Source organism: Rhinatrema bivittatum, chromosome 8 (genome assembly GCF_901001135.1).
Source record: "Rhinatrema bivittatum chromosome 8, aRhiBiv1.1, whole genome shotgun sequence".
In the NCBI taxonomy this organism is placed as follows: domain Eukaryota; kingdom Metazoa; phylum Chordata; class Amphibia; order Gymnophiona; family Rhinatrematidae; genus Rhinatrema; species Rhinatrema bivittatum.
Window position 1 is genome coordinate 245,303,035 of NC_042622.1, and position 17,265 is coordinate 245,320,299.

General features: G+C 45.5%; 1 protein-coding gene across 4 annotated transcripts in view; it reads right to left on the bottom strand.

Moving 5' to 3' along the window:
• Nucleotides 1-15,755, bottom strand: part of ELL (elongation factor for RNA polymerase II) — a 528,830-nt gene extending 513,075 nt beyond the window's left edge. For all 4 annotated transcript variants that reach the window (XR_003858420.1, XR_003858421.1, XR_003858419.1 and 1 more), the window contains exon 1: nucleotides 15,489-15,755. Coding sequence is in view for 1 of the 4 variants with exons in the window: in XM_029614402.1 (XP_029470262.1) it covers nucleotides 15,489-15,623 (135 nt within the window). In the remaining 3 variants the exon portion in view is untranslated. The remainder of the gene's footprint in view (nucleotides 1-15,488) is intronic.
• Nucleotides 15,756-17,265: the final 1,510 nt, after the last annotated feature.

Sequence of the window (17,265 nt, forward strand, 5' to 3'; positions counted from 1 at the left end):
TTCTGCAGAACATGTAAAATAACCAACTGTGACAAGAAACATATTCCATAAAGTAATACATAGTACAGCATAAAACGGCTTTGAACTTGATTTAACACAGTAGTTCGCAAACTATGACATAAAACAATGTTCCAAATACCCCAATATCATATTGTTCTTCCTCCCCCCTCCCCCAATTCCCGGCACCCAATATCCCTTGAAATTATTACAGTGAAATCAATAAGAGAGCTTTCCATAGGCTCAGGGATGGGTACTTTAACAGACACAATTAGAATACACGTCTCTGGAGTAGGCATAACTATGATGTAGGAGATGTGGTAAAGCTAGATGTTCACCGGAATGAGAAATGATAAGGTGAAAACCCACTAAGACCTGTTTGAACTTGCTATGGTAAAAGGGTCCACCAAAGCAAAGTTTTACTAGTAATGTGAAGTTGCCCCCACGCCCGCTAACTATTCATAGTTCCATCGTAGAGATCTATAGTGCAGGGAGATAATTCTATGTCTTCCAGTAGGAGCCAAGGCGTTTATGTCGGACCGCTGTGAGATAGTCCAGCCGCCTATGTTGTCGCACAAGGTTGGTGACCTCTGCCACCGTGGGCAGACGGTCACTCTTCCAGTGTTTAGCTATCAGGAGTCTAGCTGCAACCCAGATTTGACGACCAAACTTCTGCTGATCTTTATCAAGCCCCACAAGCTGGCCGTCTAAAAGCACTGCTTTAGCTGTCAGAATGATAGGCATGTGCAGCAGCTGAGAGAGCCAATTTTGTAACTCCTTCCATAACCATGCTACATGAGGGCAGGGCCACCATATGTGCCAAAAGGTGCCTTCTAACCCACAGTTTCGCCAGCAAAGAGGGGAGTATTTAGCTGAGATGGTATACAAACGCTGTGGTGTTAAATGCCACCGATAAAGCAACTTATAACAGTTTTCCTGGAGTCGTGCCGAGATGGAACATCGGCTGGCCAGGTTAAAGATGGAGCCCCACTCTTTAGGCGATAAAGATTCCCCCAGGTCCTTTTCCCACTGAAGGATATGAGGTGGGGGAGATTGGGAGGCATTATTCAATAGGCCATAGATCTTGGATGCGACCTTAGTGAGCTTGTCTGCTCCTGCGCAAAAATGCTCAAAAAGTGAGCGAGTGGGTCTGAGTTCTTGCAGTCTGATAAGATGAAGTAGAAAATGCTTTAGCTGTGCATATTGCAAGTAATGCGTCGTCGGGACATTATACTGTAGACAGACTTGTGGGAAAGGTAGCAATTGTCCTCCTTGTTAAATATGCCCAATCGTCAATATGCCAGCTTGGGACCAAGCGTGAAAAGATGATGAGTTATAGCCTGCTGGGAAGAAGTGTGTCGTGGAGTATAGGGAGGATTGATAGTAATATAGGAAAGAACCCACTAGCTTGGTCTTCCATGTGCGCCAAACTAACAGAGTAGACTGGAGCGCCCACGGTATGCAAGCGGTTGGTCGCCACGCGCGGAGAGGTTGCCAAAACAGGGCGCTGATGGACATTGTGACTAGCATAGCTTGCTCTGCTCGTACCCACTGTTTAGGTGCCACTCTCTTATGGATGTCCACGATGGCTTTCAGCTGGGCTACTGTGTAATAGGATAAATTCGGGACGCCCAAGCCTCCATCCCGCTTCGACAGATATAATATTCGACAGGCCACTCGAGGAGGTCTTCTCCTCCAAATGAAGTCAAAGATTTTTTTCTGTAACTTTTTCAAAGAGTCAGACAAGTAGATAGGTAAAGTAGAAAATAAATAGAATAGCAGAGGTAAAATGTTCATCTTTATAATGGCTATCCTTCCTAGCCAGGAGAAAGGTCTTTGGTACCATCGGAGAAGGTCCCTGTCAATCGCCTTAAAAAGCGGGGCATAATTGAGTCGGTAGAGATCTTCCAGAGAGGAGCTAAAAAACTCCCAAATATTTCAAGGCGTCTTTTGCCCACTTAAAAGGGAACATATCCTTGATAATGGCGATGTCTGCAGGGGGAAGGTTGATATTGAGGAGCTCAGATTTTTCAAGGTTTACCTGGAACCCAGATACGCAACTAAAAGCTGCCATCTCTTGTCTCACTTCCGCCAGAGAGTGAATGGGGTCAGCTAGGGTAAACCTGATGTCATCCGCAAAAAGGGAAATGGTATACTGGTAATCTTGAAGTTCGATCCCCTTGATGGTTGTGGAATGCCGAACGCGGGTGGCAAAAGGCTCTAAAAAGATGGCAAAAAGCAGGGGAGACAGGGGGCAGCCTTGTCTAGTGCCTCTCCCAATATTAAAGCATGGCCCATATTTCCCATTCACTTTTACCATCGCTTTCGGGGAAGAGTATAGCTGAATTAACCACTGAAGAAAAGAGTCTCCAAAATTCATAGCCCGTAACGTCTGGAATAAGAAAGGCCAGTGCACAAGGTCAAAAGCCTTTTCCGCATCTACAGCCAGTAGCACTGCAGATGTGTTCTTTCTTTGCCCACCATATGAGATCTAAGATCTTGCGGAAGTTGTCTGCCGCCATACGTTGTGGGACAAACCCTACTTGATCAGAGCTTATAAGTCCAGGTAAATACAGATTGAGTCGTAGAGCCAGCACACGGGCGGAATAGATATTTCTGAACCTTAAACATCTGCAAGTGACACTCTATCCCGTGTGGGTTTAACATCAAGAGGGTCCGCTCTACTCCTTGCGAACCCCAACCCTGGGAGTACCAGAGAGCAACACCGGTGGCCAACAAAGGGCCCCCAAGCCCCCCATGAGCAACAAAAATTGTTTTTGTTTAAAGACTATACAAAATTGCTGTACAAGATATCCGGGTAGCCCACCATGGGCTACAAGCATTGAAACAATAACTAGTGATAAAATGAATCAGCAAGGACTAAACCAAACCGTATTTCTGATTTTAGTAACGGCAAAGTGAGAACTGCTCACAAACAAACAGTCATCTTCCGCAGTATAAACGCAGTTTATCAGCCCTTGTCAGCTGGGATGAGGCTGGCCGAGGTGGGCTGCCGCCGAAGTCGTCCCTTGCCAGACCCAGGTCGCCTCCAACGTGGCATGGTGTCAATCGGTGGTTTTCTGCTGGTAGGCCCCTAGTCGGTAAATGTGAACGCCAAACCTGCCTCCTTGAAGGCATGAGCTGCCTCTTTCAACGACTTTATTTTATAGGTGATCCCATTATGTTGAAATAATAATGCAAAAGGGAAGATCCAGCGGTACTTAATCTCCGCCTGTCGAAGGGCCGCAGTGGCCTCCTGAAGCTGAAAGCGTTTTTGAAGTGTGGAGGGTGCCAAATCATTGTAAAAGGTGACATGTAGGCCCTGCCAGGTCCAGCCGTGATGCGTACGTGCCAGAGCCTTAACTTCTTCTTTTTGCTTAAAATTAAGAAACTTGAGAACAATGTCTCTTGGCTGATTGTCTCTCCATTGCCCTAGAGCGCGGTGTGCTCGCTCCAGTACAATGACCGGATCCGGCTGCAAATCCCCCGATGGTGCCTTGTGATCAAGGATTAGAGCTTTGCAAATGGCCGCCGCTGTTTGCTCACTATCCTTGTAGGCATCAGTTTCAGGCACTCCGCGTATGCGGAGGTCGGAGCGGCGAAATCTATTTTCTAAATCCTCTATTTTATCCGCCATCACATCCACCTTGAGAGTTAGTTGTTTCGAGGAGTCGGAGAGCGTGTCCAGATGGGCACTCTGATTATCTGCTCTCACATCTAAATCATCCACGCGGCGCCCCACTGCATTAAGGTCTTCCCGGAGCTCAGCAATACTCGCCATGAGGTCCGCCTTGTAGGATTTAAGATCTGTGCGAATTTCGCAGAACCAGGTGCGGATTTCAGACCTGGTGGGGATGTCCGGGTGTAGGCTGCCCGCCGTTTGATCCCCCATTGCCTCGGATCCAGATTCCAGAATGGCCGGCTCATGTAAGTCAGCCCGGGGCTTAAGGGCCTGCTCGTCGTCATCGGAGGGAGATTCGTCCGGCAGTTTATTGAATGCAAACTGACTGAGATCAGCCGCTCTCTTCCTCGCAGCCATCCTGCCAGTAATCGCTGCCTCTCGCTGGGTTTCGGCTATCAAAAAGAACCAGATATCTGCTAATATCGAGCAATTTGCGAGCTTTGGGGAGGGAGCACAGCCTCTATGCGGCCATCTTCTAGCGCTGCTCGATAGCGCCCCCCACAATCTAAGTTTTTGTACCTGAGGCAATGAAGGGTAAAGTGACTTGCCCAAGGTCACAAGGAGCGACAGTTCTGGGACATCGTATTCCATCATGACAGTAGGGAACGCTGTACGGGGGTCGCATGTGAGCTCTTGCCCATGGAACCTCTTCCAGTGTGGATGTCATGAAACCGAGGTCTTGGAAGTAGTCCCACACCTTGGACCGAAAACTGCTTAACAGGTTTCGCAACTGGTTCATCAGTTTTGTTCTTGTAGGAGTCAGAATGACCTTGTCTTGTCTGGTGTCGAACCAGACTTCCAGGTATTCCAGAGATTGGGAGGGCTGCAGACAGCTCTTGTTTGTGTTGACCACCCACCCGAGGTTCTCCAGTAGAGTTTCGATTCTGGTGGTCGCCTGATGACTTTGCCCTGATCAACCAATCGTCCAGATATGGGTGTACGAGGATTCCTTCTTTCCTCAGTGTTGCTGCCACTACAACCATGATTTTGGTGAATGTTCGGGGTGCTGTGGTTAGCCTGAATGGTAGTGCCCGGAACTGGTAGTGGTGGTCCAGGATCGCGAAGCTTAAAAAACACTGATGCTCGTGATGGACCAGGATGTGCAGGTAGGCTTCAGACAGATCCAAGGTTGTGAGAAATTCTCCCGGCTGTATTGCCCTTATGACAGAACGTAGGGTTTCCATGCGGAAGCGAGGTACCCTCAGGTGGCGGTTGACGGACTTGAGGTCCAGGATGGGCCGGAACGTACCCTCTTTCTTGGGAATGATAAAATAGATGGAATAGTGCCCTGTATTTTGTTGATGCGTGGGCATCTGCATTATGGCCTTTAAGTCAAGCAATTTGGTCAGTGTGGTTTCCACGGCCGTCCTCTTGGAAGGGTCGTGGCAGGGGGATTTCACAAATTTGTCCGGAGGAATGTTGTGGAAGCCCAGATAATATCCCTCGCAAATGATGGTAAGGACCCACTTGTCCAAAGTTATCTAGACCCATCTTCGGTAGAATAGGGCAAGTCTGCCCCCTATGGCTTCTTCCTGTGGATGGATTGGCTGATCTTCATTGCGGGGTGCGGCTGGGGCCTGGACCCGCGCCGGCTCCCCTTTTGCTGTTTGTTCCGAAAGGTGCTTGATATGTACTTTTGTAAGGTCTTAAGCGCTGTGATCCCCTGCCCTTAGATATTTGGGGTGAGGGGCACTGGCTTCTCTTGTTCCTGTCCTCCGGTAGCCGCAGTACTGGGGATTCGCCCCATTTGTCGGCTAACTTCTCCAGTTCGCTTCCGAACAGGAGGGTTCCCTTAAAGGGCATTCTCGTGAGTCTCGTCTTGGACGTCTCGTCGGCTGACCAGCTTCGGAGCCAGAGTTGCCTTCTGGCTGCCACAATGGACGAAATGCCTCTGGCTGCGGTGCGCACCAGGTCAGAGGTCGCATCCATGAGGAATGATACTGCTGGTTCTAGTGCTTCAACGGGTGTGGTGGCATTCCTGGTCTTTGATAAGCAGGCGCGTGTCACCATGGCACAGCAGGCCGCGTACTGTAGTGACATAGCTGATACATCAAATGACTGATGATGGATTCCAGACGTCTACCCTGGGCATCTGAGTGCCGCTCTTCCCTCGACTGGGATGATAGTGCGCTTTGAGACTGCGCAGACCATGGTATCCACTTTGGGGAATGCCAGGAGATCTTTGGCAGTGGGGTCCAGGGGGTATAGGGCTGCCAGGGTCCATCCCCCCTTGAACGTTGCCTCCAGAGCCTCCCATTCCAGGTTAATCAGCTGTTGAACGGCTTGCAGCAAAGGGAAATGGCAGCAGGCTTGACAGAGTCCCTCGAGGAGGGGGTTCGTCTTCGGTTCCCCTGTGGCACTCGTCCTGGGATAGCGAGCTCTTTCAAGCTGTGAGTCACGAGGTCCGATAGTTCATCTTTGGCGAAGAACCGCCTCATGGTTCAGTAAGGTTCCATTCCTGGGGGAATTTCCCCTTTCTCCAGGGAGTCTTGATCCTCGTCCGAGGTGTCCGAGTCCCCAGTGTTGGGGCTTTTGGGCGGGAGAGGCCCTTCTCTGGGTTTAGAGGGTCCGGGGATGTTAGGGTCCTATGGGGGAGCCTGTGGCATCGGAAACACTGGTTGCATGTGGACAAAGGTATGTAGGCCTTTGAAAAATTCTACCCAGGAGAAAGATGCTGGGTCTAAATTGAGAGGCACTGCGTCCCCAGGGAGCCCCGTTTGAAGGAGGCTCCCGCTGGGGGTAGAGAGGTCCGGTGTAATGTCGGTGGATCCGGATCCCAGTACTGGCTGGAGAGGACCTTGACCTGGTACACCCAGGGCCTCCTCGCACTGTAGACATAGAGCTGTGGCCTCTTCAAGGTGTACAGCTCTTATGCGGCATGTTGGGCAGAGGACCTGAGCCTTGAGCTTCTTGTCTGGTGGTGCCATGGCTTGTGCACATAGAATTGCAGAAACCCCTGGTCTGCACATTCAGGTGCACGCCGGGAAGCTTAGTCATGCGCTCCGGCCGCGCCGAAGTTGTGCGTGTAGGTTGGATGCGTGCGCCGCTGTGCGCACAAGTGATTTGTGCGCCCGGCTCAAATCGGCGGACAGGGCGGTGATCAAGGGAAAATGGCGTCTGCGACCACGTGAGCAATATGGCAACCTCGGAGGACCCTCGTATCGGACCGGGGTCTAGCCCGAACGAGGCTGATCAACCCGGTAGCACTGATGCCGGCTAGCGATCTGTGCGGCTATTCGAGCCTCAGAGACCGGAGACTTTTAGGAAGTTTTCTACCTTACCTTGTCTCGGCATTTCCTGGTCTCGTTCCAGGCAGTCTCCAGCTGCGGGGGGAGAGGGAAAGGTAACTTCACCGCCGCGCTTGAAGTTGCACCCACTGCCTCTCAGCCGCACCCGTTGCTGGGGGCTAAGTCCATGCCGGGAACCGGCTGCTAGACCAAGGCCTACTTCTGAGGGATCGCGGAAATCACCTCAGGAATTCTCAACTGGAGGAGGGACTCTAGGTATCACCGCAGGAGAGCAGGGCTCGTCTGAAGAGGTAAGATTTCTTTTTTGATTTTGGATTTCTTTGGTTAGAATACTCTAACGCTGTGCAAGCATGTATAGAGTCCCGAACTGCTATGGAGACTGAGAAATACTGAAGAACAGAGCTTCCTGCAGGGGTATATGTACTAGGGCTGATGTCAGATTGAAATCTGACTGTCTCCAACTGCTATCAGGAGCACACTATACCCATTGGTCCTGAGTCCATCTGCTACACGCTAGGAAACTGCTTTTTATCCTCCGACAGCTGCAGAACTGGAGACTCGCCCCACTTACTGGCCAGTTTCTCCAACTCACTCTTGAAACAAGAGCGAGCCTTTAAAGGGCATCTTGGTAAGATTAGCTTTGGAGGATGCATCAGCCGACCAATTTCGCAACCAAAGTTGACACCTGGCCACTATCACCAAAGCTACTCCTCTGAGGTAAGGACCAAATCACAGCCTGCGTCTGCTAAAAAGGCAGCAGCAGGTTCCATAAGCGCTCTGGAATTCCCTCCAGACTCATCAACCTCCTGAGAGAAGCAAATAAGATCTCGCCACTAGAGCGCAACAGGAGGCAATCTGTAAATTTAATCGTCACTGCCTCAAAGGCTTGCTTAAGAATAGCCTCAATCCTATCATGAACATCCTTCAAGACCACTCCTTCCTCTATGAGGATAGTCGTCTGCTTAGAAACAGCATAAGAACTTGCCATGCTGGGTCAGACCAAGGGTCCATCAAGCCCAGCATCCTGTTTCCAACAGAGGCCAAAACCAGGCCACAAGAACCTGGCAATTACCCAAACACTAAGAAGATCCCATGCTACTGATGCAATTAATAGCAGTAGCTATTCCCTAAGTAAAATTGATTAATAGCCATTAATGGACTTCTCCTCCAAGAACTTATCCAAACCTTTTTTTAACCCAGCTACACTAACTGCACTAACCACATCCTCTGGCAACAAATTCCAGAGCTTTATTGTGCGTTGAGTGAAAAAGAATTTTCTCCAATTAGTCTTAAATGTGCTACTTGCTAACTTCATGGAATGCCCCCTAGTCCTTCTATTATTCGAAAGTGAAAATAACCGAGTCACATCTACTCGTTCAAGACCTCTCATGATCTTAAAGACCTCTATCATATCCCCCCTCAGCCGTCTCTTCTCCAAGCTGAACAGCCCTAATCTCTTCAATCTTTCCTCCTAGGGAAGCTGTTCCATCCCCTTTATCATTTTGGTTGCCCTTCTCTGTACCTTCTCCATCGCAACTATATCTTTTTTGAGATGCGGCGACCAGAATTGTACACAGTATTCAAGGTGCGGTCTCACCATGGAGCGATGTAGAGGCATTATGACATTTTCTGTTCTATTAATCATTCCCTTCCTAATAATTCCTAACATTCTATTTGCTTTTTTGAATGCTGCAGCACACTGAGCTGACAATTTTAAAGTATTATCCACTATGATGCCTAGATCTTTTTCCTGGGTGGTAGCTCCTAATATGGAACCTAACATCGTGTAACTACAGCAACGGTTATTTTTCCCTATATGCAACACCTTGCACTTGTCCACATTAAATTTCATCTGCCATTTGGATGCCCAATCTTCAAGTCTTGCAAGGTCCTCCTGCAATGTATCACAGTCTGCTTGTGATTTAACTACTCTGAATAATTTTGTATCATCTGCAAATTTGATAACCTCACTCGTCGTATTCCTTTCCAGATCATATTTATATATATATATATATATATATATATATATATACACACACACACACACATATATTGAAAAGCACCGGTTCAAGTACAGATCCCTGAGGCACTCCACTGTTTAGCATTTTCCACTGAGAAAATTAACCATTTAATCCTACTCTGTTTCCTGTCTTTTAACCAGCTTGTAATACACGAAAGGACATCGCCTCCTATTCCATGACTTTTTAGTTTTCTTAGAAGCCTCTCATGAGGGACTTTGTCAAACGCCTTCTGAAAATCCAAATACACTACATCTACCGGTTCACTTTTATCCACATGTTTATTAACCCCTTCAAAAAAATGAAGCAGATTTGTTAGGCAAGACTTCCCTTGGGTAAATCCATGTTGACTATGTTCCATGAAATCATGTCTTTCTATATGCTTTACAATTTTGTTCTTGAGAATAGTTTCCACTATTTTTCCCGGCACTGAAGTTAGGCTCACTGGTCTATAGTTACCCGGATCGCCCCTGGAGCCTTTTTTTTTTAAATATTGGTGTTACATTGGCCACCCTCCAGTCTTCAGGTACAATGGATGATTTTAATGATCGGTTACAAATTTTAACTAATAGATCAGAAATTTCATTTTTGAGTTCCTTCAGAACCCTAGGATGCATACCATCCGGTCCACGTGATTTGCTACTCTTTAGTTTGTCAATCTGGCCTACTACATCTTCCAGGTTCACAGTGATTTCGTTCAGTTCGTCTGACTCATCACCCCTGAAAACCATCTCCGGAACTGGTATCTCCCCAACATCCTCATTAGTAAACACGGAGGCAAAGAATTAATTTAGTCTTTCTGCAATGGCCTTATATTCCCTAAGAGCCCCTTTAACCCCTCTGTCATCTAATGGTCCAACCGACTCCCTCACAGGTTTTTTGCTTTGGATATATTTTAAAAAGTTTTTATTATGAGTTTTTGCCTCTATGGCCAATTTCATTTCAAATTCTCTCTTCGCCTGTCTTATCAATGTTTTACACTTAGCTTGACAATGCTTATGTTTTATCCTATTTTCTTCAGACGGATCCTTCTTCCAATTTTTGAAGGATGTTTTTTTGGCTAAAATAGCCTCTTTCACCTCACCTTTTAACCATGACAGTAATCGTTTTGCCTTCCTTCCACCTTTCTTAATGCGCGGAATACATATGGACTGCGCTTCTAGGATTGTATTTTTAAACAATGTCCATGCCTGTTGAACACTTTTAACCTTTGCAGCTGCACCTTTCAGTTTTTTTCTAACTATTTTTCTCATTTTATCAAAGTTTCCCTTTTTAAAATTTAGTGTTAGAGCTGCAGATTTACTTATTGTCCCCCTTCCAGTTATTAGTTTAAATTTGATCATGTTATGATCACTGTTGCCAAGTGGCCCCACCACCATTACTTCTCTCACCAAATCTTGCATTCCACTAAGAATTAAATCTAAAATAGCTCCCTCTCTTGTTGGTTCCTGAACCAATTGCTCCATGAAGCAATCATTTATTACATCCAGGAACTTTATGTCTCTAGCAAGTCCTGATGTTACATTTACCCAGTCAATATTGGGGTAATTGAAATCTCCCATTATTATTGCACTGCCAAATTGGTTTGCTTCCCTGATTTCTCTTAGCATTTCATCATCTGTCTGACCATTTTGTCCAGGGGGACGGTAGTATACTCCTATCATTATACTCTTACCCAACACACATGGGATTTCTACCCATATAGATTCTACTGAGCATTTAGTCTCTTGTATGATCTTTATCCTGTTGGACTCTATACCCTCCCGGACATAAAGTAGATAATACTTTAAAATTGTCGGCTCAGTGTGCTGCAGCAGTCAAAAAAGCAAATAGAACGTTAGGAATTATTAGGAAGGGAATGGTTAATAGAACGGAAAATGTCATAATGCCACTGTATCGCTCCATGGTGAGACCGCACCTTGAATACTGTGTACAATTCTGGTCGCCGCATCTCAAAAAAGATATAGTTACAATGGAGAAGCTACAGAGAAGGGCAACCAAAATGATAAAGGGGATGGAACAGCTCCCCTATGAGGAAAGGCTGAAGAGGTTAGGGCTGTTCAGCTTGGAGAAGAGACGGCTGAGGGGGGATATGATAGAGGTCTTTAAGATCATGAGAGGTCTTGAACGAGTAGATGTGACTCGGTTATTTACACTTTCGAATAATAGAAGGACTAGGGGGCATTCCATGAAGTTAGCAAGTAGCACATTTAAGACTAATCGGAGAAAATTCTTTTTCACTCAACGCACAATAAAGCTCTGGAATTTGTTGCCAGAGAAGGTAGTTAGTGCAGTTAGTGTAGCTGGGTTCAAAAAAGGTTTGGATAAGTTCTTGGAGGAGAAGTCCATTAATGGCTATTAATCAATTATACTTAGGGAATAGCCACTGCTATTAATTGCATCAGTAGCATGGGTTCTTCTTAGTGTTTGGGTAATTGCCAGGTTCTTGTGGCCTGGTTTTTGGCCTCTGTTGGAAACAGGATGCTGGGCTTGATGGACCCTTGGTCTGACCCAGCATGGCAATTTCTTATGTTCTTATGTACCCTGATATAGCACTGTCCCATTGGTTATCCTCCTTCCACCAAGTCTCTGTGATGCCAGAGCATCCACTTTGGAAAAACAAATGCTCTCTCACAGCCGGATCCAACGGGTACAGGCCTTCCAATGTCCGACCTCCTTTAAAATTTGTCTCTGGGGCATCCTATTCCAGATAGGTATATCGTCTGTCGCTTCCAGGTGAAGCGACAGACGATATACCTACCTCTGTACATATGTTCCTGATTTATGGTTCCCAGTTACATTTAATTGAGTTTATGAAAGTTCTCTTTAATAGTTTTCCTGTATACTTGTGTTAATGTATTCTGCCTTGAGGCGACTGTTTTAATGTATTTCCGCCCTGGAGGCGACTGTTCAGTTCCTTGTAAACCGGTGCGATATGTATTCTTTACAGGAACATCGGTATATAAAAATTAAAAATAAATAAATAAATAAATATGGTTCGATACGGCTCCAGCCCTGGAGAAATTTCCCCATCTTCCAGGGAAACAGGATTAACCTCATCAGTGCCAACCAGATTCCTGGGAAAACCCGCATGGAGCCAAAGAGAGCCCCAGCCCTTAAGCATAGGGCTGGCAGAGGGAGAAGCCACCAGCTGAGAGGAGGACTGCACCTGAAAAAAGGATTGAAAGCCTTGAAAAAATTCCACCCAAGAAAAAGCAGTCGGATCCAAACCAGGCCCAGAAGGAACTGGAGCCGGTCCCACAGAACTGCCCTCGCCAGCGAAGGAGCCCGTCAAAGGAGAGCCAAGATCTGGCATCCCTCCAGTCAAAGCCGTGACCAACCCATCATCAGAATGGGAAGAGCCCGGCTTAGCAAAATCCAAGGAAGTCAACTCTCCCTGAGCATCTGAACAGCGCTGACAGATTAGAAGCCAGGTCAGGCTGAGAAGCCCTAATATGACAGGCAACACAAATAGGAAGATGCTTCTTGCTTACCGGAGCCATCAAGGCAGTAAGCATGCATTGGTGCAGTTTGCGCTTTAAAAAAAAAAAAAGGTGTGCCCAAAAATTAAGCACCTAGAAGAAAACACGGCCAAGCGCGTACACAACTTGTGTGCCCGGTAAAGCGCATAAAATGTTACTTTTGTAAACCATTGTGATCTTCATTTGGAATGAAGGTATATAAAATGTCTAAATAAATGAGCTGGTATGCCACAGAGACAGTTCACAGATCTTAAGGGAAGGAAGCCATAGTCATTGTGCTATGATGACATTTAGTGGGGGGCACATTTAGGGCCCATGATTGCAGGACACCAAAGGGAGCCCCTTGTTGCTGCAATGGCTGGACTAAAGTAAGCAGGGAGAGGGCAAAATAAGAGAAAATATCCCTAGGTAGTTGCAAGTGAAGGCTTATGACACCAGATCCCAGAAACCACAAGAAGGCAGAAGGAAACTGCCATGTCAAAAAAAATTAGAGAGAAATGTTTGTTTTTTTAAAAGATATTTTAAACACACAAGAAGGTTTATCACCTATTTTGTTATGCTTCGCCTCCCCCCCCTGGTTAACAAATACTGGAAAGTTTCAAGACTCTAGCACACTCATCACAATGCCTACAAACCATGATACAGCACCAAAGATAAATTTCAGTAACAAACTCAGCAGCTTAAAAGGAAGTGACTCAGGATAGGCCAATCGTTCAGCTTTAAAATTTGCATAACTCAGCATCTGCAGCCCAGCTGTAAACACAGTCAGCAACATTAAACTCAGATTCTACCAGTGTTTTGTTTTTAAATATTAAATAATTAGGTAGACTCATGAACACATCTAGTTCATTTTTACACAAGTGACACATTTTTGTTGTTAGCCATGTTTCTTTTTAACAGCAAACAATTTAACCACGTGAAGAATGAGGTAGATGAATTTACTATTTAAAATTCACAAGAAAATATATCCATCTTGTTAACGGTCAATATTACAGCCTAGGATTAAGCCACACAACTTCCCACTATTTAATGCCATGGAAGAAAATAAGTACTTGCCTAAAACAAGTTACTTAGGGTACAGAGCTGAAGGTAGTAGGTTAGTGTCAGATCTGTGCTGAACCAAAAGGGCAGTTACCCTGTATAAAACCTATTGCTAAGGGTATTTCTGCTAATAGAAGATGGAATTACAAAATACACATTTTTAAAAATATGCATCTTGCATAATGTTTTGTTAGTGCATTTTATGCAGTAAGTTGGGACACCTGTTTATTGTATTGTATAATAGTTTTTTTTTTCTCTCTTACATGGGTTATAAAAATTGGCCATAGAAATCATGTGAATTTATAGAACTGTTGTGGTTACTGGCTTCTTAGATAGATAAAAGCTATATGTTGCCTTGATATTTTTAATTTGAAGTACTGATTGTATGTCATATCTTAGCTATCAACTTCATATGAAAGTTAAAATATATTCAGTATTTAAAAGCTTGTAAACATGACTTATAAAAGTTTTAAATGATTGTGCTCCAGTGAACAAATAAATCAAAGCAGGAAAAGACCAGTGACCATTATCTGAGACTATCAAGCAGAACATTTCCAGTTGCCAATCAGTTCACTGATTGATGTAACAAATATGCAAATTCATCATTTACATTAATATTTGGTTCCACAGGAAAAAAAAAAAAAGTCGGTAACTGACAAATCACACTTCCAGAAATACATTTAAAAATGTATGCAAAGATGGAAAGTGAGTTGAAAGGGATGCTTAACTAGGTAAAAAATAGATATCAGCAAAATATGCTATGGGAAAGTATTTCAATCCACTCATGTCTGCTTTTCTGAAATGGTAGAAGCTACTAAAAACTCTTATGGCAAATTAAATAAAACAAATATAAATCAAAGCTTTCCTAAACGTTTTAACTGCCAGACCTTCACTGCTGAGAAACAGAAAAAGCATAAGCACTCTTCCTTGTCAATATTCATGTTCCAGAATCCAACCCACAAAATATTACTGCAAAATGTATCAATGTGGCCTTTCAAGAATGGGCTGAATGCATGGGTCTGTTTCCATTACAGCAGATCAACATTTCAGTTCAGTCCCCTTCAATTAAACAAAAAAAAAAAAAAAGAGAAGCCAGACATTACAAGGCATCTACCCTCAAAAACTAAATGATATGTGAAACAAAAATAAATCTCTACTAGGGAAGGGGATAGAGAAACACTGGAAAGTAGAAAAGAAAATAACCCTCTCCCCTCACACATGTGCTTGTAGTTTTGGGGAAAAAGAAAAATGTAGTTCCAAGGCAATTACCGTTAGGAGTTTTAATTACAATCCCAACCAAGTCTCCACCCCAAACAGGGTTCAACCAGCAGCTTATTTTGTCCACACAGACCCCCCAACCCCCCAACCACACCACCACCACACTCTTGGATTCAACCCCTCAAAGCTCTCCCTAAAGCAGCCCGCATCATCTGAGTTTCTAAGAAAACCAGCAGGTGATCTCCAGGAAAAGCCCACCAAGTCTAATAGCAGTAGAATTCTGGGAACCACCGACCCCGTCTCTCTCTCTAAGAGACTGCCGGTAGTAATAGGCTCCCCCGTCCCTGGCAGCACAGTATAGCAGAGGTTCCCTTTCCCCTCCCTCGGGGGGGGGGGGGAATGGAGGGTTTGGGGGAGCCTGGGGGGTTTGGAGTAGCAACTGCTGCCTTCCTTCTCTCTCACTCAAGGAGTCTAGAAATAAGAGTCCAGACCTAGTACTCTGCACAGCCCTATTCCCTCTGCTTCCCCCCGAGCTCCAGAGAGTCCCTCCTGCACCATGTTCAGTTGTGGAAGTAAGGGAGGGACGGGGTGAAGAGAGAGGGTAACTGAGTTTGGAGCAACAGCACCCATCCTCGGAAGCCGCAACTAGACTCTAGGGAGCCACTTCCACTGGGGAGGCGGGAAAGACTCCTGTGGGCTAGGAGCTCTCAGGACACTGAGTTAGCAGCAGCACTACTGTGCCAACCCCCATCCCCATATCTTTTTCTCTCTCTGAGGCTCCCATCCCTCTTTATCCCCTCACCTTGCCACTCTGGTAGTTCTCGAAGGCCTTCAGAGCGCTGTCAGTCAGCTTGACATGAAAAACGGAGACCTTACTGCCATCGCTTATCCTGCCGCAGGAGAGCCCATAGCTCCGCTCCTCCTTCAGTGTCGCCATCTTGCAACCATTCTCCCCCTCCCTCAGCGACGGCGACGAAACACTGCGCGAGCTCCGAAAAGAGAGGTGGGGGGAGGACTAACCGCCGTCACCAGCAGTAAGCAATCCCGTCGCCACGCCGCGTTACGTCACATCGCAGCTCTCCCCGCCCCTACACTTCATTATTCATGAAGTGCGTCACGCAACGCGCCGGAAGGGGGAAGAAACGGGCCATAGGCACGTAAGGACGCATTCGGACACTCCCAAGCACCGCCCCCTCTCCCACCACTGGTGGACCCCCAGGCGCCAGGAGGGCCGCGTTTGATTGGAGATTTCGATAACTCCTCCACGCCCCATAGGAGAAACAAGAAAGAAGAAAGTGGGTGGGATAATACAAATGAACGTGCAGCGTGACAAAATGCATGGGGGCCAAGTCGCGTATTTGGTGTTGCACGTGGGGTTTTGTTAATTTTATTTTGTTATAAATGAATTGAAAAATAATTCTGATTTTCGGAGGCTTTGGTGTCTTCTCGGTATTTGAAGCAGCTTTTGTTTTTTGCTTCCTGCTGCACTTTTTAGCATCTGAAAAGAATAGGTATGGCCTCCCACCTTAAAAACCAGCTGGGTTTCTGAATTGCCCCATCTGGGAAAGATGTGCAAAAGCGTCTGTTACTCCCAGCTATGCAAAAGTACATATAAGCCAATCTGAGTTAGATTCTGCGGTCTAGCAGCAGTTCTGCATATTTGCCATGAATTTTTCCTTTTATCAAGGCTTCAAGCAGTGGAATTTAGCGACATGTATAGTTAGTAACAAAATATGGTAAGAGGAGATTAAGATATATGATCCCTCCCTTCCATCATATAGCTATAGGTTGTGCAAAGCATCCCGCAGCTTCAGGCTGTGCAGTCAGTGATGCATAGTTGATGAGGTAGGTAAAGACCATCCTCTCTGCTCAGTTATTCTAGTCTAAGCTGCAAAGGATTTGTCTTACCTGCCAGCTATGGAAGCCTGACTGCTTAGGGGCACAGGTAGATGACAGCCTGGGCTTTCTCAATGCTGAATGATTAAAATTGCACAGTACTTATAAACTATGGTCCACTAGGAGCTAGAAAATCACTAACAGCAAACTCATGACCTACCAATGAAAGATCATAAATGGTGTATTATAGAGACCTCATAATGAGTTTGCCAAAATCATTGAAATGTGATTCTGGATATAGCATAAGTTCTAATCATGAATCTGTTATCTCTGTTAATATATATTTTTTTAACTTTCTTTATTCAAGAGATACATCTGAACAGTAGCATAATACAAGTACAAACCTGAACTCCAGGAAAAACAACAGCTTCAAATTGACATAGCAGAGATGTCCTCTCGATAGTTTTACATTTCTCAACCCATCAAAAACCATCCACTCCAGCCAATACTCATTCATATATTCATCCTTTCCAAACCACACTCCAGATATCTTGGAAAATGTATCTATGCAATGTCATACAGAATACGGTAGAGCAGGGATGATCAAATCTTTGAGGTGTGGCCCACCTTCCATTCATACAATTGGTTGGGGCCCCCAAAATAGGTTACTATAATGTATCTATGTGTGTAAAAACACACACACACATACATATATGAAGGGTATTCACCAGACAGCCACACGG